The 26,359-nt window shown below is 46.0% G+C and overlaps 1 protein-coding gene across 2 annotated transcripts in view; it reads left to right on the forward strand.

Moving 5' to 3' along the window:
- The window catches only part of CFH (complement factor H), a 633,102-nt gene that overhangs the window by 454,185 nt on the left and 152,558 nt on the right, over positions 1–26,359 (forward strand). For both annotated transcript variants that reach the window (XM_029617534.1, XM_029617535.1), the window contains one exon: positions 10,148–10,333. In XM_029617534.1, coding sequence (XP_029473394.1) covers positions 10,148–10,333 — 186 coding nt within the window. The remainder of the gene's footprint in view (positions 1–10,147; positions 10,334–26,359) is intronic.

Consider the following 26,359-nt stretch of genomic DNA (forward strand, 5'->3'; position numbering starts at 1 on the left):
ATGGATTTTTGGATTTGTTTAAATCCATTTTTTTTTTATTTATTTCTGTTTCAAATTATATAATTCAATAATACAATTGAACATCAAACAAGAAATTAAATTCCATCATTACATTCATCATTTTAAACCATTTAAACTTCTTCCTTCCTTGTTTCCAATGTACTAAACAAAATACTTCAGGGAGAGATCATAAGCAAGAATATAAAAAAAAATATTAAACATTCCTAAGGGAATTAAATATAAGGGTATTTACAGGCCTAACCATAAACCCAATTTCTTTAGGACTAGGACTGATCTTCCCTCTTGTGACTACGATATTCTTCTAAGAAATTCTCAAGATGTTCTGGCTCATAGTAAATATATTTCTTACCTTCAACGTACATCACTACTTTACATGGAAATCTTACAGCAATGTTAATTCCAAATGTTCTCGCCTGGTTAGCTAATATCAAAAAAAATTTTCTTCGCAGCTGAGTTTCCCTAGCAACATCAGGGTATACCCAATTCTTTTGGCCTAGATATAAGGAGGACCTTTTTTCCAAAAATTTTTTAAATATTTTTTCCCTTTCTAATAATTGGGAAAATTTTACCAATAAAGTACCCCTCCTTTCAACTTGAGCACTAAAAGACGCCTCTATCAATGCTGTAACATTCAAAGTTGTTTCCACCTGATCTGTAGTTACCTCAATATTTTTCCAATTAATAAAATAAGCACTTACTATTTTTGGAATTTTCTCAGGAGAAAATAATAGAATCTCCTGGAAATAGTTTTTCAACTGTTCTTTTGGGGAGGTCATCCTACACTTAGGAAAATTGACCATTCGCAAATTTACTTGTCGAATGCTATTTTCTATCATTTCTACTTTTTTGGAGAGGATTGTTTCGCCCTGTATGATAGTTGCCTGGGTCTGTTTCAGCTGGGATATTTCTTGCTCTACTTTTTTAATTACTAATTCATTATTTACTACCGATGGATTCATATTAGATATTACTTTTTGCATATCACTAACATTTAAATTTAACCTCCCAATATCCTTATGGATTACATTTACTGCTTTCCATATCATTTCCAATGTAACATTTTCAGGATCTCTTCTAAATGAATCCCTCTCATTTTGTACGAGCTTAACATTGGAATTCTCAGAGATATCTAAGCCATCTGGTGAGGAAGAAATTCCCAGTCCGTCAGCCGGTACAGTTCTTATACCGGTTGTCTCTCTGTCACTTAATGGACAGAGGCCCCCTTTATCAGTAAGGGGATCATTCCCTCTTACTTCTTCTTGTATTACAGTCAATAGACTTTTCACCTCCTCGATCGGGCTTGATTCCATGGACGCCTTCCGTCTCTGAAACAGGCCTGGCTCATTGTCTGACGTAATACTCTTTGGTGGGGTCGGTGTATTGGGAGCCCCGGGACTTAGAGTCACTTCTCCCAATAATGTGAGTGCTTGCTCTCCACTCTCCATTATAGCAGGATTCTCCGGGGTTTCTTTGCCTGTTTTAGGATAGAATCCTGGCAACGTAGTTTGAATGGGTGTAGGCCGAGCTGGGGTCGAGGCATCCTGCCTTACCTTCCCCTTCCGTTTAGTGTGTGGCATTTCTTAATTGAAGTCCACTCACTCCGGATCAAAAGTCATATAACAAAAATAAATCTAGCCAGAATATCTATTCCCTTATATAATCTGATCCAAAATTTAAGGAAAGAGAGACGGAGAGTTGATGTAAATACCTCAGTGTGTAGAGAATGGACCAGGGGTTCTCGCCTCCTCGCCTTCGCCGGCCTAAGCCGGCCAAAGCCGCGCGCCCCTTACGGAGCGTGCGGCTTAGGCACCACGCGCCGACGGCACAAAGCGCCGTCTGCCGCTCGTTTAAGTAGCGGCGGCGTGATCCGATGACGTCACCAGGAGGACGCCCTGAAACCCTCCTCAGAGCTGTTTGTAGAGATTGAATTAAGTCCCGATACGAATGTCCCGGGGACTCTCTCCGGTGCTGGTAAGTGGCTCGACCCTCCGGTCTCTCTCCTCTCTCTCTCCCTGTTTAAATCCATTTTTGATGATCCTGCTCAAGTGACTGTTGCTGGTTCTGCTCTGGTGGACCTGAAGCAAGGCAACCAACCACTGGCTGATTTTGCAATAGAGTTCAAGACTCTATTGCTGAGATCCCAAATGTCTGAAAACCCTCTTCTTCAGAGATATCTAAGCCATCTGGTGAGGAAGAAATTCCCAGTCCGTCAGCCGGTACAGTTCTTATACCGGTTGTCTCTCTGTCACTTAATGGACAGAGGCCCCCTTTATCAGTAAGGGGATCATTCCCTCTTACTTCTTCTTGTATTACAGTCAATAGACTTTTCACCTCCTCGATCGGGCTTGATTCCATGGACGCCTTCCGTCTCTGAAACAGGCCTGGCTCATTGTCTGACGTAATACTCTTTGGTGGGGTCGGTGTATTGGGAGCCCCGGGACTTAGAGTTACTTCTCCCAATAATGTGAGTGCTTGCTCTCCACTCTCCATGAAAGACGAGCTGGCCGCTCTGAGACACCTGACTCGCTGGATGAACTAGTGGCTTTGGCTACTAGAATTGACCACTGGCTTCGTGATAAGGTGAAAGAACTCAAGCCTAGTAAAGGACCGGTTCAGAAGGATGTTCACGCTAAACCTGCACTTCGGATGGTTCCAGCAATACCCGTTGCCAGTGGAGTGGAACCGATGCAATTTGGTCACAGTCACCTGACTTCAAAAGAGAGAAGACTTTGGAAGAGGTATGGCCTGGGTATGTACTGTGGACAAGCTGGTCATGATGTTCCAACATGCCTAATTCGTCTAGAAAATGGATGGGCCTAAGTCCTGCAGGAGGACTGTTCTTAGGCCTTACTACGCCCTCTCCTCCGCTCTACCATTCTCCCTGATCTGCGGACCATCCAAATTTCAAACTCTTGCCCTGGTGGATTCAGGGGCAGGAGGCAACTTTATACTTCGACGCCTAGTGGAACATTTGTGGATTCCCCTTGTCACTTTCAAAGTTCCACTGCTCTTATCTATCCATGGAGAGCCTTTACCGGGTGACGTGACCTGTCACACTGAACCGGTAACCCTCCACACCGGAGCCCTCCATACTGAGATAATTCCCTTCTTTGTGTTAGAAAAGGCTATGCACCCTATCGTTCTGGGGTTACCCTGTTTGCAGTTGCATCAGCCTCAATTCGACTGGGCCGACTTGGAACTCTCCAGCTGGGGCCCAGGTTGTCATGGCAATTGCCTTAAGGAGGTTTCTCCTGTCCTCTGCATGCCTACAACTCCAGTGATGTCAGGACTGCCACCTCAATATGCATCATTCTGTGATGTGTTCTCCAAATAAGCTGCTGACATCTTTCCTCCACATAGATCTTACGACTGTGCCATAATGCTGAAACCAAACACTGAACCTCCTAAAGGAAGTGTCTATCCACTCTCTGTAATACAGATTAAGGCTATGTCTGAGTACATTGAGGAGAATTTACAGAAAGGATTCATTAGACCATCAAAGTCTCCAGCCGGCGCAGGTTTCTTCTTCGTGGGGAAGAAGGAAGGTACCTTATGTCCTTGTATCGACTATCTAGGTCTGAACAAGATCACGATCAAAGACCGATATCCCCTGCTTTTAATCTCAGAGCTGTTCGACCAGCTTCAAGGTGCCAAAATATTCTCGAAATTTGACCTTGAGGGAGCCTATAACTTAGCTCGCATTCGCAGTGGCGACGAATGGAAAACAGCCTTCAACACTTGAGATGATCATTTCGAGTACTTAGTAATGCCCTTTGGCCTTCGCAACGCACCCACTGTGTTCCAGAACATGATGAACGACATCCTGCAGGAACTGTTGTACAAGAGTGTCAGAGTATACCTAGATGACATCCTGATATTTTCTCAGGACTTGTCTACTCATCTAGAGAATGTCAAGCAAGTACTACGAAGACTTCGAGAACATCGGCTCTATGCCAATCTATCCAAGTGTGAATTCCATAAGGACACTGTGCCTTTTCTTGGCTATTGTGTCTAAAGATGGCTTCCAGATGGCTCCCCAAAAATTAGAGAGTATTAAATATCGGTCCCATCTTACCAGCCTGAAGGCTCTGAAACAATTTTTGGGGTTTATAAAGAATTACTCTTCTTTAACTGTGCCCTTAACTGCAATGACCCAGAAATGGGCCAATGCTTCTAAATGGTCTGCGGAGGCCATCTCCGCATTCGAGGATTTAAAGACTGCTTTTTCTACTGAACCATGCCTGCTTCATCCAGACCCCAACAAGCTATTCATCATAGAGGTTGATGCTTCTGATATCAGTGTGGGGGCTGTATTGAGCCAAACAGTAGACTCCAAATTCTTACGTCCCTGCTCCTTCTTCTCGCGACATTTCTCTCCGGCAGAGAAGAACTATGGGATTGGAAATAAAGAGCTCCTGGCTATTAAGTAGGCATTTGAGGAATGGCGGCCTTGGCTTGAAAGCGCTCAACATCAAATTACTGTGTTTACGGACCATAAGAATCTAGAGTATCTCCGCCATGCACAACGTCTTAACCATAGACAAGCCAGATGGTCCTTATTTTTTAACCGTTTTGTCTTTGTGCTCAAATATCGCCCCAGAGACAAGAATACCAGAGCTGATGCCCTGTCACGCTCCTATTCTCTCAGAGGATGTTCCAAAAGAACCTCAGCATATTAACGACACGAAGAAAGACGTCTTGGCGGCTACTCATACTGTGCCAACTGGTAAAACCATTGTGCCTAAACACCTCAGGAAGAAAGTGCTCTATTAGGCTCACGATTCCAAGCTGGCTGGCCATCCTGGTCAACGCCGTGCCCTGCTGAAGCTACAGAAATATTATTGGTGGCCAACTATCAAGGAAGATACACTCTCCTATGTGGCATCTTGTGCCAACTGTGACAAGTACAAACCTACTTCTGGCCAACCGTGGGGATTGCTGCAACCGCTTCCAGCTCCGGAACAGCCCTGGAAGCATATTGCTACTGACCTTGTAGTTGATCTTCCCCTCTCTGGAGGTATGAATACCATTTGGGTCACAGTCGACCACTTCAGCAAGATGGCCCATTTTGTGGCGCTGCCTGGCTTACCTTCAGCCTTGGAGCTTGCGAAGCTCTTCATAACCCACATCTTTCGCCTTCACGGCCTACCAAAGCACATAGTCTCGGATCGAGGATCACAGTTCACAGCAAGATTCTGGAAGGCTTTGTGCAAGCTTTTTGACATCTCTCTAGATTATACATCAGCCTATCATCCTCAATCAAATGGCCAAACAGAATGGAGGAATAGGACCCTGAAACAGTTCATTCGGGCCTATGTGAGTTGCCATCAGAATAACTGGGCCGAACTGTTACCATGGGCTGAATTCACCATTTATTCTCATCCAGCATCATCCACTGGATCAACATCTTTTGAAGCAGTATATGGATGTTTACCATCACCGCCACTTCCACTGAAGCTCTCAGTGACGTCCCCAGCAGCTCAATCCACTGCTGATGATATCCATCAATTATAGACTCAGATGAAAGAAATGCTACTCAAAGCAAGTAATCGGCTAAAAGATTTTATGATGCTCACCATTCCAAGGCGCTTGTCTTTCAACCTGGTGACAAAGTCTGGCTATCCACTAAGCACCTTAGACTGAAGTTACCCTCCACTTGATTTGCTCCTCGCTACGTTGGACCATTTCCAATCCTCCGATGTCTTGGCAACATTACTTACAGTCTGAAGCTACCACCTGGATTAAACCTCCAGAACGCTTTCCATGTTTCACTTTTGAAACCCCTCATTCTCAGTGAGTTATCTTCCAAATCTCAGAAACCATCTCCCATCAATGCAAAAGATGACCTAGAATACAAGGTCGAAGCCGTCCTTGATATCCGAAGATGAGGCAAGACTTGGGAATACCTTCTTTCATGGGAAGGTTTTGGCCCCGAAGAAAATTCTTGGGAGCCTCTGGCTAATATCCTTGACAAAGAGATGCTCCATCAGTTTCATCTCTTGCATCCTTGGAAACCAAAACCTGGTACCCGCAGAGGAGACCGCCCTTTGAAGGGGGGTACTGTTGCAACCATCACTTCCTGACAGCTTCACTCCACCTACCTTTCCTTTTTTGCTTCTCCTGCTGCTCTTCATGGACGCCTGGCTGCCGCGGTGTCCGCCTGCCGTCCTCTCCCGCGTCCCCGGACTGGCTTGGGCACTGCCTCCCGCCATGTTCTACAGGTACCTTAAGGGGCATGCGTCGCGCGGCCTTCATTCTTATTTCCTCATTGGCGCATTCCTCAGGGGTGTCCCCCTATGATGATGTCACGTTGCCCGGATATTTAAGCCTACAGTTTATTACTAGCCGTTGAGTTAGCAAGGGTGATTCTTACGGATGGGATTCACTCTCCGTACCCAGCTACTCTGCCTCTCCAACTTCCATTGGACTCTTTCTGCTAACAGGGTACCCGCTCCTCAGGGGCCTCATTTGCTTCTTTCAGGTCGCTATCAGGTAACTGGTGCTCGCTCCTTGAGGGCCCATGTTCCCTGACTCGCTGCCTGCATCTATCTCCTCTTCTACTTGGAAGAATTCGCTACAGACACCATCAGTGAGTACTACTATCATCTACTCCTCAGAGCCGTCTCCCTGGAACCAGGTACTCACTCCTCGAGGGCCTGCCTCTGTTCCAGCGCCAGTGCCATCTCCTACGTGGAACCGCTGTGTGAGTACTTTGCCAACAAGTCTCTCTGCTCCCAGGGATCTGGTACTCGCTTCTTGAGGGCCAGCTCTCCCTATCTCGGGGCTTTTTCAAATCTGAGACTCTGTGAATGTTCTATTGTACTCATTATCCAGTTCTCTCCACTACAGCACTGCTACCGGAGGAACCGCTGTTCCAGCGTCCTGGGGAATACTAGCCCAGCCGAGCTACATCTTCTACTCACTACTGCCACCTCTTGTGGCTTCTCAAACTGTCTAAATAAAGATATAATCTGTGTTTGTGTGTCCAGAGCTGAGCCTGACCTGTGGCCCCTCACAGGACTTCCCCCCGTGGGCATGGTCAGCTGCCACAGTGTCCAAGGGTCCATTCAAACCTCATTAATTATAACAGTACCCAAACATTAGATAATTCACATGCGACAATTGCTGTAATAGTAGTTTATGGATTTATCCTCTATGAACTTACCCAAACCTTTTTTTAAACCAGTTAAACTAACTGCTGTAACCACATCCTCTGGCAATGAATTCCAGAGCTTAACTATGCACTTTCTTTTAAATGAGCTACTTGCTGACGTACGTATTTGTACATATGTTATAAAATCGCCACATCCCTGGGCAAGTGCAGACATACACACATCAATGTGCGATTGCGTAACCCTTTGAAAGTTACTGTCTATAATGGTAACTTTAATACTGGTGCACAGGTACACATGTATGTGTGTATGCCTGCTCATGTCCAGAGATGCAACCATTTTATAATATACTCACATATATGTATGCATGATATAAAATAGGCTGAATGCTTGTACATGTATATACGATTTTATATGGACATGCACATTTGCATGCAAATGCCACCTCTACCGAGTGAGGGGACTTTGAAATGCACGCTGACACAATTACCTGTGAAACCACTTCATTCCCATTTTTCCCAGGTAAGGGATAGGACTAATCCACCTATTTAAATAGCCTTCCTTTTCCCCTCTTAACCTTCACCCTTAAAACCCTGCTGACATGCCTCTATTTTTTAGTTTTAGGATTTATACACCATCCATAGCAGAAGTTAATTTGTGCGGTAGAGGGACCATAGGGTACAATGTGCGCATACATTTTTATGCACTGGTTTCATTTATAAATCCAGGAATTCCCATACCCCAACCAGACCACACCTATACCCTGCCAGTTTTTGGACTTTTCCTTTTGTGTGCACTGGGAGATATGCATGTACTCGAGCGGCATTTAAAATTCATTTGGCACACGCCGGCCTGACATATTGAAGTATCTCCTTGTTTTTGTGTGCCTTGGGCTTTTAAAATTCACCTAAATGTGTGTACTGTAACATATGACAATAACTTTCAAACAACTCTGCATGGCTCCTTATACATGTGCAAATGGCCATGTGGAGATCTATTAAAGTATTTTTTACCTTGCTCATATCAGGTAAGCGCAGATTATGAAATACACGTATGCCTACCCCAACATACTTGCTAATGTTTGCTTACACATGATTATAAGCAATACATTGGAAGCGTGTACTTCAACACATTGAACTCTTGAACATTTACTACCTAATTTATAAACATTTGCACATATATTTTACACGTGAAAAAAATTATGGCTTACTCATGTAAAATCCTGATTTACATGCACAAGTCAGTGTATTGTAAAATGTGTGCATTATTGAAATCACCAGTTTGCTGATACCTCCACCAGTTCTCCTTCTTCAAGTCATGAAGACCCTCCTAGTTCTTCACCCTGAACTCCCCCCCAAGTCACTCAGACTTTCCACCCAACCAATAGTAGACAATAGACAAGCTTGATATCAGTTACACGAGATAATTAGCAATATTAAAGTACATAAATAAGTTGTCAAATGTACTCACGTAAGTCCTTGAATGCTGCTAGATTTCCCCTTTTTTTGTAGGTGCAAAATCAAAACTACACACATATTAGTGATGTTTACAAAATGGTGTGTACATGAATACAGGCTACTTATGCTGAATATATAGGCTGATTTTATGAGCATAAGTGTTTTGGAAATTCACGCCTGCGTGAGCACTTTCGGGGAGGTGATACATGGTATGTTATAAACTATGCGGCTTCAGCTATACAGTTTATAAAATAAAGGTATAACTTCAGATGCATCTACTTATCTATTTAAAATGTAAATATAGTTTGCTATAATCAATAACATCATGCTAAGCAGATCTTACGCAAGGTCACCAACCAAACATATGTGTATGTGCTGTGATACATGCACTATACAAAAAAAGTGCCTTGCTTTGTAACACAATCAAATGGTCATAACAAAAGACAAAGTATACAACACAAATTACATAATATTACACCACTGTTAACACACAAAAGTTCAAATAGAAGGTATCAGCAAACTAGTAGATTGGCATTAACGATTTTATATACTGTATTAGAAACAAAAATAAAAATAGAGTACTTTATTTTTTTGAGGAAATTATTGAGTAGACCAGCAGTGGTCAAAGCATACCACCTACTAAATATTACTAGGGATGTCCAGACAAATTATTTTTATTTTGGATTCTTTTTTTCTATTTAATGGTTATTTTGATTTAATTAATTTGCCAAAACCAAAATAAACATTAAAATAAAACAAATGAGTCCTTATGAACCCCCACCATCACTTCCCAGGGCATGCTCGGGGCCTAACAATTCTTTCCAACCTCGCCAAGATTCAGAGGCATAAGGCTACCAGGCTGGGCAGAGCCAAACCTAGCTGGGCCTTCCTTAGGCTTCACTGACCCCTTCCCACTCACAGAATGAACTGTGGCCAGGAACTTCCAGAGTGCCTACTTACTCCTTTCATTGTAGTCCTGGAAGGAGAAAGAACAGAAGCAATTCCCACTCACTCTTGCCCCATCACATCTATTTAAAAATGTCACTCAGACCATTGTCAGAGTGATAGTAGCATGGCAGTGGTCTCAGGCCTTATAAACATATGGTTGTACAAGAAAATGCACCAACCAGCCCTGAGACCAGTGCCATGCTGATGTCGCTTTGGTGCCTGTCTCTGTGCTATAAGCATATCAAGTATAAATACAAGTGACAATCAATTCCAAGAGATTTGTTAATACTTATATTTATTTAGTACAAGGCCATAGAAAAGTTCATATCCATAGATAATCAGGGAAGTCCACCAATAGAAAAAGTCCTCTACATCCCCTTTGTATATCTCATGTCCTCTTCATCATTTATGTGTATTCTGTTTACTCAAACATTGTAGCTTGTCTTATATTCCCACTCTTTCCCCCACCGTCTAGCTCCAGCCCCCAGAATTATGGACCCCATGCACAGTACTAGAATGTGTGCCTTTTTAGTGGTGATCAAAGGGTGTTCACATTAAATTAAGGGATAATTTTGAAATTATTTTGCTGTTATTTCATGTTTTAAATAGAAGTACAATACTGTTCGAAGCCATCCACTATAAGAAATGGGAAATTTGCCACAAAATTAAAGTCCAGCTACACTGATGAAGATATAGTGGCATACAGATGTGACAATGGTTACAATATAAAATCAGGAACATCAAATGAAATAACCTGTATTGGGGGACAATGGTCATCACCTCCTCAATGTATTGGTAAGTATACTATTTTATTTTAATTTTTAAATCTTTCTATGTCCATTTTGCATAAGATATTCAGATTGCACATGCAAACTCATAGCGGTATAATTTTATGCTGCTGTCCTGCACAATATACTGAGGTAAATTCTTAAAAGGTTAACTGCTTAATTTTGCTAATTAGTCTCCTAAATTCATCCTTTTGAAGGGGCTGACTTCTTAAATTTAGACTACTAGAGGTCGATTTTTAAAGAATTTAGTCTACTAACTTTGGAGTTTGAATTCTGCATTGGCCTTTTTGAAAATTTACTAGGACTGAGTCCCTAAATTGAGGATTATACATTTTAGGCCCCTAAATGTTGTTGAATTTTCAGCTTAAAACTTAGGGTGAAATAGGTATCAAACATAAAAGGTAAATTTTAAAAGCTGCATGCAGTTCCCGGTGCTCGCATATAGTAACGACGATTTTAAAACATGCATATGCGAGTGCCGACTCGCATGTATAAGAGGGAGACATTTTATAAGTTGCGCATGGCAACAAGATAGGCCCTTTCCCCAATTTCCTCCCAGTCCGCTCCAATAAAGGAGCAGTCTGGGAGGGAACTTCCTAAACCCCTAGCTAACTGCCTTGCTTTTCCCCTATCTTTCCCGACCCCTAAAACCCCACTAACTAACTTGTGGTTTTTTTTGTTTTAATACTTAACTGCTATCCAGAGCAGTGGCAGGTTGCGCAGGTGGGCCAGCTGCCGGTGTGCGCTTCATTGGGACAGTGCCTAATGGTGCTGTCCCAGCCTGCCCATGCCCCATCCCCAGCCCACCCCTTTTTTGTAATCCGGTTCTTCGGCACATACCAAGAGATATGTGCATGGCTGCAGGCCTTTGAAAATCCCCACAGCTTGCATGCAGCCTGGCCACGTACATATCTCCCGGTTTAACACACACCGGGTTTTTAAAATCAGGCTATTAGAAATAGCCGCTGCTTATTATTGGCATCAGTAACATGGGAAATATTTAATGTTTAGATACTGGCTAGGGATGTGCATTTGTTTCAAATGCACATCCCTAGCCAGTATCTAAACATTTCATTCGAGGGGGCCCCCTCGAATGAAATGAACCTTATTTGTTGCATTCATTGAAAAGAATGCTTTGGGCCTAAGTCTAAGCTTGAGGCTGGATCCTTGCTTAGAGCAAAGGCCAAGGCCCAAAGCAGGTGCTGTGGCCTACGCCCAAGAGGAATGTCGGTGCCTCGACTAAGGCCTAGACCTAGGCCTGAAGCTGCAATCTTGCCTAGGACATAGGATAAGGCCCAAAGCAGGGGTCATGGTCTAGTTCCTAGCATGATGGCAGAGTCTATGCCAATGTCCAAGTTGATGCCGGTGCTATGGCTGAGACTTGTGCCTCCTTGGGAACAATCACCTGATCCATCGGGTATACGATGGCAAGGCCATGTCTTGACACCTAGGCCGAGGCCTAGGTCAAGCCCAGGCCGTTGGCCCAGTGCTGTGGCCTGGCTCATAGGTCAGGTTCTGACACCTGAGCCTCAAACTGGACCCAGGCCCGACATCATGACCCAACCGGGTTCCAACAACTGGACATCAGAGCCCTGGCCCAGGCTGGAACCTCAGCCTCCGGGCTGGGCTCTGGTAGTGGGCCTGGATCCAGTTCAAGGTTCCAGCATCAGGCCTGGGTCCGGGTCAAGGTCCTGGCATCAGGTCTGGGTATGGGTTGTAGCTGAGTCTCTGGCTGAGGATGAGGCATCAGCCTTGCATAGGCCAATGCAAAAGTCATGGCAACCTACCACAGCCTTGGCTTACACAAGGCTGGGGCTTCTACCTGGGCCTAGACCTCACCGGTGGTGGATCCCGACCGGACTGGCTGTGGGAACTGGGCGTGGGGGGGGGGGGGGGCGGGTTCTGGTTCCTGAATTTTCCTGGGGGGGGGGGATGGGGGAGCAGGATGGGAGATTTGTGGAGGCCCTGTTTTTATTTTTCAATTGGTTTTTGGGGGTTTTTTTCTTTTTAATGTTTTCCTTTTTTTTTTTTTCAAATCAAATGAATCAAACATTCCATGAACCAAAATTCATGGGAAAAAACCATCCCGAAAATGAACCAAGAAACTAAAATTAATTTTTTTTTCCCGGTATACCATTTGTACTTGGCAGGTACTTGTAACCTGAATGGCAACTATTGGAAACAGGATGCTGGGCTTGATAGACCCTCTGTATGACCCAGTATCACAGCTTCTTCTGTTCTTCTTAAATGGAAAATAATATGCTAACATCAATTTGAAACAGACCAGAATGAATTGATAGAAATATAAAAAGGTTCTACAGAACCCAAATATCTTCCATGACATGACAATTTGACCATTCTCAGAATGCAGAATTTCAAATCTTCAAGTTTGCGACTGAATTCCATGCAATAATCAACAATGGGTGCTTCAGCTGTACTGCTTTAATGCAGCCATTATGCTCTAATAATCTGGTTCTTCATTTTCTCTTATACATGGACTGTAGATGTGCAGCCACATTGTTCAAAATTCAATTAGGAGAGTGCATCAAGTAGTATTTTGTAACTGAAGCAGGATATCGATTGGTCATTATAGCCTAAGGATATGGGTTGCATTTACAACATGTGTAGTGCCTATGAGTCTCATTGCTATAATCACTATTTTCTTGTTCTAAAGCAGATGGAACTAATCTGTTTCTGTTATTGTGTTCCCAGGCGAATGCTGCAATATTTTTTTTTCTGAAAGCAGTTCAGTTTTTGAATAATGTACTGGTGCACCTTTAAAATGTTTCTGATATCTGATGCCAAATAAAAGGTGAATTTTGAAAGCCCAATGCCTGCATTAAACAGGGAATGCATGAATAAGTCAGGCTCGCATGCCCCGAATGAATTTTAAAAGCCATCAAAATATGCACATATCTCCCGCAGTGTGTACATCTCAAAAGTTTTCAAAAAGGGGAAGGGCATGGTTTAGGTTGGGCATGGGCATTTTGGGGCGTGAACCTGAGATATGCGCATACATTTTTACACGATCCAGCATGAGCCGAAGCCCCTTGCTGCGTAACTTTACTTCTGCTACGGAGGAGGTGTAAGTTAAATAATAAAGAAAACTAGGCTGATCTGTGGGGTTTTGGGGTTGAAGTTCACTGCGGGGAGTGATGGCTGTTCAACTAGGGTGAACTGGGAATGAACTGCTTAAACTGGGAATGGTGTCAGCATGCGCTTCTTTTAAAATTTCCCGATTTATGCAGTATAAGTGGGAAATTTCGTGCACATGCACACATCCACTTAAAATTTGGTGGACATGTGCGTACGGCCAAGCTGTTTTATAACATGTGCGCATATACATGCACAAATATTAAAATAACAGCCTCCCTGGGTGTGGGCAAACTCATGTGTGCAACCGTGTGCCTGTGCACCGATTTGAAAGTTACTGTTTTTGAGATTTGCAATGGACAAACACGTTTCCAATTCCCTGACTTTTCTGAGCCCATTAGTAGCTTCTTTCTATCTAATTGTAGGGTGTTTCAGTTTGATTATTCATTTCATAGGCAGCAATCATTTATCTGGTTCATTTCAGATGCAAATATTTTTTGTTTGTTTTATTTAACTCATTTCCTATTGAGGTCAATGGGGGAAGCAACATTGGGGTTTTCTAATTGTTTCTTATCAATTTTTATGGGCAGGCATCATTAGGAGAAAGAACAGTATCCCAATGCATCAAGACTAGGGATGTGAATCATGTGATCGATCGTCTTAACGATCGATTTTGGCTGGGGGGGGGAGGGAAATCTGATCGTCATGTTTTTTTTGTTAAAAAATCATAAAAAATCATAAATCGGGGGAGGGCAGGAAAACCGGCACACCAAAACAACCCTAAAACCCACCCCGACCCTTTAAAACAAATCCCCCACCTCCAGAACCCCCCCCAAAATGTTTTAAATTAACTGGGGTCCAGTGGGGGGGTCCCGGCGCAATCTCCCGCTCTCGGGCCACGGCTGCATTAATAGAAATGGCGCCGGTGGCCCTTTGCCCTTACCAAATGACAGGGCAAAGGTAGCGCCGGCGCCATTTTGGTTCCTGTCACCCGACGCCACGAGTGCAGGAGATCACTCCCGGACCCCCGCTGGACCCCCAGGGACTTTTGGCCAGCTTGGGGGGGCCTCCTGACCCCCACAAGACTTGCCAAAAGTCCAGCGGGGGTCCAGGAGCGACCTTCTGCACTCGGGCCGTATTGCCAATATTCAAAATGGCGCCGGTGCTACTTTTGCCCTCACTAGTATGGCATCATTAGAGGAAGGGGCTTGGAGTTTCAGGTTTGGAGTCGGTCTTCTCCTTTCCTGGGATATAATCTGGCTACTGACTAAAAAACCCTAATTCTCTTCTGTCACTATCTGTTCAATATCCTGTGATTCAGGGAATCTGATTTTTCTTCTGAATCAGTTTTTTGCAAATTCTGCCTCCATTACCTGAGAAGCAGTAATCATGGAGGATCAAAGTCCTGCTTTTAGCCAGGTGCTTCATTTCTGGTTCCCCTGCTTTTTGCTGTGTTATAATCTGTCAAAGCCTAAATACCAGATAAGACCAATGGTCAATAAGAACTGTAAGGGAAAGTAAATTGAAGAAAATGTTCAAGAAGTGCCTAGATATACATGAAGGCTGAGGCAGGAAGAAGTATGGCATCAAAAGCTTGAGAGGCAAAGTGGTGGTAGAAATGGACTTAAGAGTATGGATGTGAATCGTGTGCCCGATCGTTTTAACGATCGGGTTCGGCTGGGAGGGGGGGAAATCTGATCGTTACGAGATGTGAATTGGAATCGTTCCAATTCCAATTCACATCACTAATTTTTTTTAGTGAGGCCCGCGCCGATAAAAAAAACCCCACCCCGACCCTTTAAAATTACCCCTTAGCCTCCCCCATTCTCCCGACCCCCCAAAAAACTTTTTACACATACCTAGTGGTCCAGGGGGGCCGCGGGGAGCGATCTCCCGTTCCCACGCTAATTTGATTGTATTTTAATGTTAAAATGATATTGGTGAGTGGTACAATACATCAATAAAGTATATTCTGACATTAAACTCCCACATAGCCACTTCCAATTCCATTGTGCTACTATGAGCAAAGGGGAGAGGAGAAATAGCAGGGGCTGTGGTGCCCTAACCCTCTATACCTTGTGGTTTTTAAAGCCTGAGCTGTTTGCAATACCCTGAACACTTCACCTTGGGGGCTTTGATTCCTTTCCTTCATGCTGTTTGCAATACTCTTCTTTCTAAGCTTTTCTCTCACTCTCTACACTGTAGTCTTGTCTTCTAATCTGCAGCTACTATTAATTTCAGAAACAGATTGCAGTAAACATCAGCCTGAGCCTTGTCTGTTTCTTTCAAGAGGTTTTGTGTATACATAAGGAATCAGTACTCATACATACATTTCTTCACACACTGAGTATTGTACTGTGCAACTGTAATATACTATGTAGGCATAGAAAGCCAGTATAAAGTGTGACCACTATCAAGAATTCTAACTCTGCATTCTAAGCAGTGCCACTAGTTGCATTGTTTTGCCCCTATCATTTGCAATTTCAATTGCCAGGGCTTTGTGTGATTCCAACTCTCCTCCAGCTGACTTTGAGGTTCTTTCCAAATTCCCTTCCCTTTTAGTACTTGCTGGATCTTCATCTTTCCAGGGCAATCCAATGCCTTGCACACTTGCTGCACCACTCATGGTCCCTTGGACTCTTAAGTAGGGATGTGAATCGTTTTTTGACGATTTAAAAAAATCATCAGATAATTTTTAAATCGTCAAAAATCGTTAGAGTCGCGATACAATAGAAATTCCCCCGATTTATCGTGAAAAATCGTAAATCAGGGGAGGGGGGGAAAACCGGCACACCAAAACAACCCCTAAACCCACCCTGACCCTTTAAAACAAATCCCCCACCCTCCCGAACCCCCCCCAAAATGTTTTAAATTACCTGGTGGTCCAGTGGGGGGTCCCGGCGCGATCTCCCGCTCTCGGGCCATCGGCGCCATTTTTGGCTGCCACTAATATAAATGGTGCCGATGGCCCGATAAAAAAAACCCCCACCCGACCCTTTAAAATTACACCCTTAGCCTCCCCCACTCTCCTGACCCCCCAAAAAAACTTTTTACACATACCTGGTGGTCCAGGGGGGCCGCGGGGAGTGATCTCCCGTTCCCACGCTATCAGCTGCGCTAAAAAAAAAATGGCGCCGATGGCCCTTTGCCCTTACCATGTGACAGGGCAAAGGTAGCGCCGGCGCCATTTTGAATATTGGCAATACGGCCCGCATGCAGGAGATCGTTCCCGGGCCCCCGCTGGACCCCCAGGGACTTTTGGCAAGTCTTGAGGGGGTCAGGAGGCCCCCCCAAGCTGGCTAAAAGTCCCTGGGGGTCCAGCGGGGGCCCGGGAATGATCTCCTGCACGCGGGCCGTATTGCCAATATTCAAAATGGCACCGGCGCTACCTTTGCCCTGTCACATGGTAAGGGCAAAGGGCCATCGGCGCCATTTTTTTTTTAGCGCAGCTGATAGCGTGGGAACGGGAGATCACTCCCCGCGGCCCCCCTGGACCACCAGGTATGTGTAAAAAGTTTTTTTGGGGGGTCAAGAGAGTGGGGGAGGCTAAGGGTGTAATTTTAAAGGGTCGAGTGGGGGTTTTTTTTATCGGGCCATCGGCGCCATTTATATTAGTGGCAGCCAAAATGGCGCCGATGGCCCGAGAGCGGGAGATCGCGCCGGGACCCCCCACTGGACCACCAGGTAATTTAAAACATTTTGGGGGGGGTTCGGGAGGGTGGGGGATTTGTTTTAAAGGGTCAGGGTGGGTTTAGGGGTTGTTTTGGTGTGCCGGTTTTCCCCCCCTCCCCTGATTTACGATTTTTCACGATAAATCGGGGGAATTTCTATTGTATCGCGACTCTAACGATTTTTGACGATTTAAAAATTATCTGACGATTTTTTTAAATCGTCAAAAAAACGATTCACATCCCTACTTAAGAGTCCAAGGGACCATGAGTGGTGCAGCAAGTGTGCAAGGCATTGGATTGCCCTGGAAAGATGAAGATCCAGCAAGTACTAAAAGGGAAGGGAATTTGGAAAGAACCTCAAAGTCAGCTGGAGGAGAGTTGGAATCACACAAAGCCCTGGCAATTGAAATTGCAAATGATAGGGGCAAAACAATGCAACTAGTGGCACTGCTTAGAATGCAGAGTTAGAATTCTTGATAGTGGTCACACTTTATACTGGCTTTCTATGCCTACATAGTATATTACAGTTGCACAGTACAATACTCAGTGTGTGAAGAAATGTATGTATGAGTACTGATTCCTTATGTGTACACAAAACCTCTTGAAAGAAACAGACAAGGCTCAGGCTGATGTTTACTGCAATCTGTTTCTGAAATTAATAGTAGCTGCAGATTAGAAGACAAGACTACAGTGTAGAGAGTGAGAGAAAAGCTTAGAAAGAAGAGTATTGCAAACAGCATGAAGGAAAGGAATCAAAGCCCCCAAGGTGAAGTGTTCAGGGTATTGCAAACAGCTCAGGCTTTAAAAACCACAAGGTATAGAGGGTTAGGGCACCACAGCCCCTGCTATTTCTCCTCTCCCCTTTGCTCATAGTAGCACAATGGAATTGGAAGTGGCTATGTGGGAGTTTAATGTCAGAATATACTTTATTGATGTATTGTACCACTCACCAATATCATTTTAACATTAAAATACAATCAAATTAGCAGACTGAGTTCACTTCATTGCTTAGCAAGCACTGCCATCTTTATTTTTTTTATTCCAATTTTCGATACTTCAAAGTAGATTACATTCAAGTACTGTAGGTATTTCCCTATCCCTCAGAGGGCTTACAATCATGGATGGTAACTTTCAAATCTGCACACGGGCACATATGTGCACTAGAGATGTGCATCATTTAAGGTTTTCGGGTCGGGCTGCGTTTTGGGCGCCTTGAGGAAAATATCGTTTTCCTGTGGCTCTTTTTTTTTCGGTGATTTTTGACAAAAAAAACCTCCACCCCCAACCCTTCAAATGTACTTAATTACAACCCTCACCACCATCCTGATCCGTCCCCAAGACTTACTAAAAGCCCTGGTGGTCCAGTGGAGTCCCAAGAATGATCTCTCCCTCTCGAGCCGTCGGCTGCCACTAATCAAAATGGTGCCGATGGCCCTTTGCCCTTACCATGTGGCAGGGACTACCGTTGCGATTGGTCGGCCCCTGTCACATGGAAGGAGGAATGGATGGCCCATGCCCATACCTGTCACATGGTAAGGGCAAAGGGCCACTGGCGCCATTTTGATTCCAGGCAGCCCCGACGGCCCGAGAGTGGAAGATCGCTCCCGGGACCCCCACTGGACCACCAGGGCTTTCAGTAAGTCTTAGTGGGGGGGTCGCTATGGTGAGGGGGTTGGAATTAAGTAAATTTGAAGGGTTGGGGTGGTTGTTTTTTCTTAATAAATATGCCCCTCCCCCCCCCCCCACGCTAACCTGAAAAACACATTTTCACGAATTTCAGGAAAAATCCGTTTCGGGATTCAGGCCCCCAAACCTGGATGAATTAGGTAATAATTCGTAATAAACGAATGCACATCCCTAATCTGCACACGTTTGTCAGCACACGTTTGTCAGCCTGGGCCCAGGGACATGGCTATTTTATAACATATGCATGTATCTGTGTATATGTTATAAAATAGCCTGGCTGAGCACATATGTGCACTAAATTTTAAGTGGGTGAATGCCTCTGCATGCAAATCCCACTTCTACTGCATAAGTGGGAGAGATTTTGAAAGGGGTGCATGCTGATGCCATTGTGAGTTTTCCTAGTTCTTTCCCAGTTTGCCCAGTTAATGGATAGGACTTCTGAATCCCCCCCCCCCACACACACACACACACACAAACACACACACAAATACACACACAGTTTACTAGCCCCCTCTGTTAGCCCTGACCCTTAAAACCCCACTGATCTGTCTATTTTTGTTGTTGTGTTATTACTTACACATTATCCATAGCAAAAGTAAACTTATGCATAAAGGGATCCTGGTGGCTGCCAATGTGCATAACTATTTCATGCTAATTTCAAAGTAAAATCAAAATAACCCAATTGAAACTTTGTGTGCACAGTGGGAGATACCCATGGCTTTTAAACCAAGCTCTGAGTGCACTGGTCGACATATTCTCAAATCTAATTGATGTGCATGTCGGGCTTTTAAAATTCACCTTTAAGTTGTACCTGAGCAATGGAAGGTAAAGTGAATTCTCACAGGACAAGCAGGATGGTAGTCCTCACAAATGGGTGACATCGAGGATGGAGCCCACCACGGAAAACTTCTGTCAAAGTTTAACAGAACTTTGACTGGCCCCTACTGGGCATGCCCAGCAAGGCACTGACCCTGCAACCAGCAGGGGTCTCCCTTCAGTCTTCTTTTTTCCGCGCAGCAGTTGCCACGCGGTGAAAGGAGCTCTCTAACCACGTTCCTGACAGGAATTTGGAAATTAATTTCCTAAGAAAATTTGCCCCTCAGGGGTCTCCCTTCGACAAATTTTTTAGTCATCTTACGGAACCCGGTAAGTTTTTTGCCTTTTCCCATCGACTACCGTCGATTTTGGCCCTCGAGGCCTGTTGGCACTTACCGATCCCCAGCCTAAATTTTGGCTTCCAGCCATGGCAACGGGGTTCCGTCGTTGTCCGGATTGTACCCGGACTATGTCCATCACAGACCCCCACAGGGTTTGTGTAATGTGTTTGGGTAGTGAGCATGATGTCCTGACTTGCACCAAATGTGCCTTAATGACACCCAAAGGTCGCAAAGCCAGGATGGAGAAGATGGGGCTCCTCTTCCATGCACCCACCCCAACGCCATCAATAGCATCGACGTCATCAGAACCGGCACCGTCGAAGTTGTACCACCATCGTCAACCCTCCGGTGACCGTCCGCCATCGATCGCTTCTCGGCCGTCGACTCCTGTCCCTTCCCCGGATGGGCGAGGGGATCGGAAAGAAAAGTATCGCCATCGACGGCACAAGTCTCGGCCTGTCAAGGATCCACAGCCATCGACCTCCGCTCAAGCCGAGCCACCGACAAAGAAGCCGCGAACAGACCGGACACCCTCCACGTCTCGTTCGCCGGCATCGAGGAAACCCTCACCCTCTCGGGGTGTGGGGGCCGTGATCCCACCAGTTACGGTGGTCCCTCCGGCCCTGCCTCAGCCTCCCTCTCCCGTCGAGCCGGGTATGGTTACCCCTGGTCTCCGGGCAGAACTGGACCGGCTGGTCCAGGAGGCCATCGAGAAAGCGATGAAGAAATTACAACCTCCATCGGCACCGTCTCCGGCACCGGTTCCAGTGCCACCCCCGGCACCGACGCCAGCACCGGCTTCGCCACCGAGGAGGGAAACGACCACCGAGCCGTTGGTGCAAACGCTAGCACCGCTACTGAGCCGCATGGAGGCACTCATGACGGCCCTTCCATCGGTGATTCCAGTGCCATCGACAACACCACCGTCTCCGACTGGTTTCTCATCGGCAGGAGAAACACCGTTTCGAATTCCCCCTTCCGGGGTAGTTCCATCGGTGCCTTCTGGTATATCTCCACCGATTTATCCTTCGGCTCCATCGATTCCGCGCCAGGCACCGATTCCATCGGCAGCACCGAAGCCATCGATGCCATTTCTGGTTCCACCTACCGCACCGATTCCACCTCGGCTTCCATCGATGCCTTCACAACCTCAGCCAGGTCCATCAGGGCTACAAGCCCCACATGATCCCTACGATACCTGGGGTGATGATGATGATACCTCCTCTGACACAGATTTGCCTTCGCCACCATCTCCTACAGAGAGTAGAAAAAGATCTCCTCCTGAGGATCTATCTTTCATTAATTTTGTGAAAGAAATGTCAGAGGTTGTACCTTTTCAACTACAATCTGAAGCTGATGACAGACACCAGATGATGGAACTGCTTCAATTTCTGGATGCTCCAAAAATCATCGCTTCTATTCCTATTCACCAGGTGTTTTTGGATCTGCTCAAGAAAAACTGGGAATCTCCTTCCTCTGTTTCCCCAGTTAACAAAAAGGCTGACTCCACATACCTTGCCCAGTCAGCACCAGGTTTTCAAAAGCCTCAACTGGATCATCGCTCTGTTGTGGTTGAGTCCGCACAAAAGAAGGCCAAGCGTCTGAAACCACATTCTTTTACTCCACCTACCAAGGACAATAAATTCCTGGATAGTGTGGGACGAAAGGTATATCATGGAGCTATGTTGATTTCACGCATAGCTTCATATCAACTTTACATTACTCAGTACAACAGAGCCATCCTTAAGCAGATGCAAGACTATGCTGACACATTACCAGACCAATACCAACCGCAGCTTCAAGCCCTTCTTCACAAAGAATTTGAGGCAGGGAAGCACGACATCAGAACTGCCTATGACATATTCGATGCTTCCACGAAGGTTTCAGCCACAGCCATCTCAGCCAGGCGTTGGGCTTGGTTAAAGTCCTCCAACCTTCGTCCAGAGGTCCAAGATCGTCTTGCTGATTTACCCTGCTTAGGCGACAATTTGTTTGGAGAGCAAATTCAACAGATTGTGGCGGAGTTAAAAGACCACCATGAGACGTTGAAACAACTCTCATCTGTCCCGCCTGAGGTGTCCTCCAAGCAACCACCAAAGAAGGACTCTAAGAAGTCGTTCTTTCGACCACGTCGCTACTTTCCTCCATCAGCTAGGGCTCGTCCTGCACGGTCCTCCAGCAGACCTCAGCCTCGTCAGCCGAGAAAGCAAAGACCTACTGTAGCCCCACCTCCTGGGCCTACGGCGGGCCTTTGACTTCCCTGTATTGAGCACATGCCAAATCCCTCTTCCACACATCCCTGTGGGAGGTCGTCTGTACCACTTTTTACACCGTTGGAAACAGATCACCTCAGATCAGTGGGTGCTAGCAATTATCGCACAGGGTTACCACCTCAACTTCATAACTCTTCCGCCAGACTCCCCGCCCCTTCAGGTATGGAGTCTAACCAGCCATTTGACTCAATTACAACAAGAAGTATCCCTTCTTCTACAATCAAATGCTATAGAACCCGTCCCTCCTTGTCAACAAGGGAAAGGATTCTATTCCAGATACTTCCTAATACCAAAGAAATCAGGGGGACTACGTCCAATTCTGGACCTTCGGGCCCTCAACAAGTATCTGCAAAAAGAAAAGTTCAAGATGGTAACCCTGGGCGCCTTGCTCCCTCTCTTACGAAAGGGGGATTGGCTGTGCTCTCTCGACCTCAAGGACGCTTATACCCACATTGCGATAACACAATCTCATCGCAAGTATCTGCGTTTTCTGATAGGCCACGACCATTATCAATACCGGGTACTACCTTTCGGGCTGGCATCTGCTCCACGGGTCTTTACCAAATGTCTCGTAGTGGTAGCAGCATTCCTCAGGAAGGAAGGTGTCCATGTCTACCCCTATCTGGACGATTGGCTAATCAGGGCCTCCACCCCTCAACTTGCTCAATCCTCCCTGAAGTTGACAATTCACACACTCCTTTCCTTGGGGTTTCTTGTCAATTACGAGAAATCTTGCTTAGTCCCATCTCAAACCTTATCCTTCATTGGAGCAGACTTGGACACCTTACAGGCAAAAGCCTACCTTCCACTTCAACGAGTTCAAACGCTCATGTCCCTAGCTCGCCAGCTCCAGTCTCAACACACTGCCACAGCTCGCCAATTCCTCATCCTCCTAGGACACATGGCATCCTCGGTTCAAGTCACTCCCTTGACCCGACTAGCCATGAGAGTAACACAATGGACTCTACGACACCAATGGATTCAGGCTTTTTAGCCTCTGTCCTCCATTGTCACAGTTACACAAGCGCTACGCCTGTCTTTAACCTGGTGGACGACTCAAGTCAACCTCCTTCAAGGCTTACCCTTTCTCCTACCAGATCCATAGGTAATCCTAACCACCGATGCTTCCCACATCGGTTGGGGGGCCCATGTGGACGAATTACAAACCCAAGGGTTATGGTCGCCAGAGGAAGCCGAACACCAGATAAATTTCTTGGAACTTCGAGCAATCTGCTACGCGCTCAGAACTTTCAAAGATTATCTATCGAATCAGATAATCTTAATCCAGACAGAGAACCAAGTGGCCATGTGGTACATAAACAATCAGGGAGGCACAGGCTCCTTCCTTCTGTGTCAGGAAGCTGCGCAGATTTGGGCAGAAGCCCTCTCCCATTCCATGTACCTCAAGGCCACTTACTTGCCGGGAGTAGACAATGTATTGGCAGACCAGCTGAGCCGTGTCTTCAAACCACACGAGTGGTCACTCGATCCTCTGGTAGTGACCTCTCTGTTTCACAAGTGGGGTTTTCCCCGTATAGACCTCTTTGCGTCCCCTCAGAACCACAAAGTGGACGATTACTGCTCTCTCATTCGGAGCCAACACTCTCGGCCCAGGGATGCATTCTCCCTCAATGCTTTATGCATTCCCTCCACTTCCTCTTCTGTCAAGGACTCTCGTGAAGCTTCGCCAGGACGGAGGAACCATGATCCTGATAGCACCCCACTGGCCACGCCAAGTGTGGATTCCCATACTCCAGGATCTCTCCATCCGCAGGCACATCCCTCTGGGAACGGATCCGCATCTGCTCACTCAAAACGGCGGATGCCTCCTCCATCCCAACCTCCAAGCCTTGTCCCTGACGGCATGGATGTTGAGAGGTTAGTCCTTCAGCCTTTTAACCTTTCGGATTCGGTTTCTCGTGTCCTGATAGCTTCACGAAAGCCCTCCACCAGAAGATCCTATTCATATAAATGGAAAAGGTACACATCATGGTGCACTTCTCAGTCCCTTGATCCCCTTTCCTGTCCAATCTCTAAGTTCTTGGACTATTTATGGCATCTATCAGAATCCGGTCTAAAGACCTCTTCCATTAGGATGCATGTCAGTGCGGTAGCCGCTTTCCATAAAGGTATAGAGGGTGTCCCTATTTCAGTACAACCCCTGGTGACACGCTTTCTTAAAGGCTTGCTCCATCTGAAGCCACCCTTACGTCCTCCGGCCCCATCTTGGGACCTTAATCTGGTTCTTGGTCGTCTAATGAAACCACCTTTCGAACCTCTGCATTCCTGTGAATTGAAGTATCTCACATGGAAAGTATTATTCCTGTTGGCTATTACTTCAGCTCGCAGGGTTAGTGAGTTACAGGCCTTAGTCACCTATCCGCCTTACACTAAACTCCTGCAAGACAGGGCGGTACTCCGCACTCACCCTAAATTTTTACCTAAGGTAGTTTCTGAGTTTCATATCAATCAATCCATAATACTACCTATCTTTTTTCCCAGGCCCCATTCCAACTCTGGGGAACAGACTCTGCATACCCTAGACTGTAAACGAGCTCTAGCTTTTTATCTAGACCGTACAGTTGCTCACAGGAAGAGCACTCAATTGTTTGTCTCCTTCCATCCTAACAAGTTAGGACAACCGGTGGGTAAGCAGGCTCTTTCCTCCTGGTTGGCGGACTGCATTTCTTTTTGCTATCAGCAAGCTGGCATTCCTTTTCAAGACCGTGTAAAAGCACACTCTGTGAGGGCCATGGCGACTTCAGTGGCACACCTTCGATCGGTGCCGCTTCCTGACATCTGTAAAGCTGCAACCTGGAGTTCTCTCCATACCTTTGCAGCCCATTATTGTTTGGACAAAGCTGGAAGACAGGACTCCATCTTCGGCCAATCTGTCTTGCATAACCTTTTTCCAACATGATGTACCAACACCCTTCCACCTTCCCGGTAGGGTGCGGATGCCCTTTACCAAATTCCACCCCAATTGTTGTGCCTGTTGCACGTCCTTGGGTGCATTTGGTGCAAGTCAGGACATCCTCAGCTCGGTACTCACCCATTTGTGAGGACTACCATCCTGCTTGTCCTGTGAGAAAGCAAATGTTGCTTACCTGATGTAACAGGTGTTCTCACAGGACAGCAGGATGTTAATCCTCACGAAACCCGCCCGCCACCCCGCGGTGTTGGGTTCGTTTTACTTTTTACTTTTTTAGGCACTGCCTGTAGCTTTGAAAATCAGACTGAAGGGAGACCCCTGCTGGCTGCAGGGTCAGTGCCTTGCTGGGCATGCCCAGTAGGGGCCAGTCAAAGTTCTGTTAAACTTTGACAGAAGTTTTCCGTGGTGGGCTCCATCCTCGATGTCACCCATTTGTGAGGACTAACATCCTGCTGTCCTGTGAGAACACCTGTTACATCAGGTAAGCAACATTTGCTTTGTCCAAGGTCGCAAGGAGTTTCAGGGGGATTGGAACCCTTGTTTCCAAAACTTATAGCCTGCTGCTCTAACCATCAGGCTACTCTATCAATTTAACAGAGCAGCTTACCAGGGTCACACACTTTCTCCCTCACAGTATATGTAAAACTGTCTGTCTCATACACACATACATACACACCAAGGAGTAGATTTTCAAAGGGTTACACACGTAATATACATGTGCAACCCTTTAAACCCCTCCTGCGCGCACCAAGTCTATTTTACATAGGCTCAGTGGCGCGCGCAAGCCTCAGGATGCGTGTATGTCCCAGAGTTTTGAAAAAGGGGCGGGGCAGGGGCTGGCGCTGGGGGTGGGGCGGCGGTCCGGGGGCGGTCTGGGGAGGTCCCAAGTCCTCCGGCATAGCGACTGTGTCAGGTGATGGTGCGCCGGCAGCTGGCCGGCGCACGCAAGTTATGCCTGCCTCAGGCAGGCGTAACTTAGACAACAAAGATAGGAGGGATTTAGGTAGGGCTGGGAGGTGGGTTAGATAGGGGAAGAGAGGGGAAGGTGGGGGGGGAGTGAAAGGAAAGTTCCCTCCGAGGCCACTGCGATTTCAGCTCGGTGCCTCTTCTTGGGCTCGGCCTCCCCTAGGGCTTGGCTCGGCGCCTCCCCTAGGCTCAGCACGCACGCATGTTATAAAATCCGGTGTACATTTGTGTGTGCTGGGTAGCACGCACAAACGT

This window comes from Rhinatrema bivittatum, chromosome 10 (assembly GCF_901001135.1).
Source record: "Rhinatrema bivittatum chromosome 10, aRhiBiv1.1, whole genome shotgun sequence".
Classification (NCBI taxonomy): domain Eukaryota; kingdom Metazoa; phylum Chordata; class Amphibia; order Gymnophiona; family Rhinatrematidae; genus Rhinatrema; species Rhinatrema bivittatum.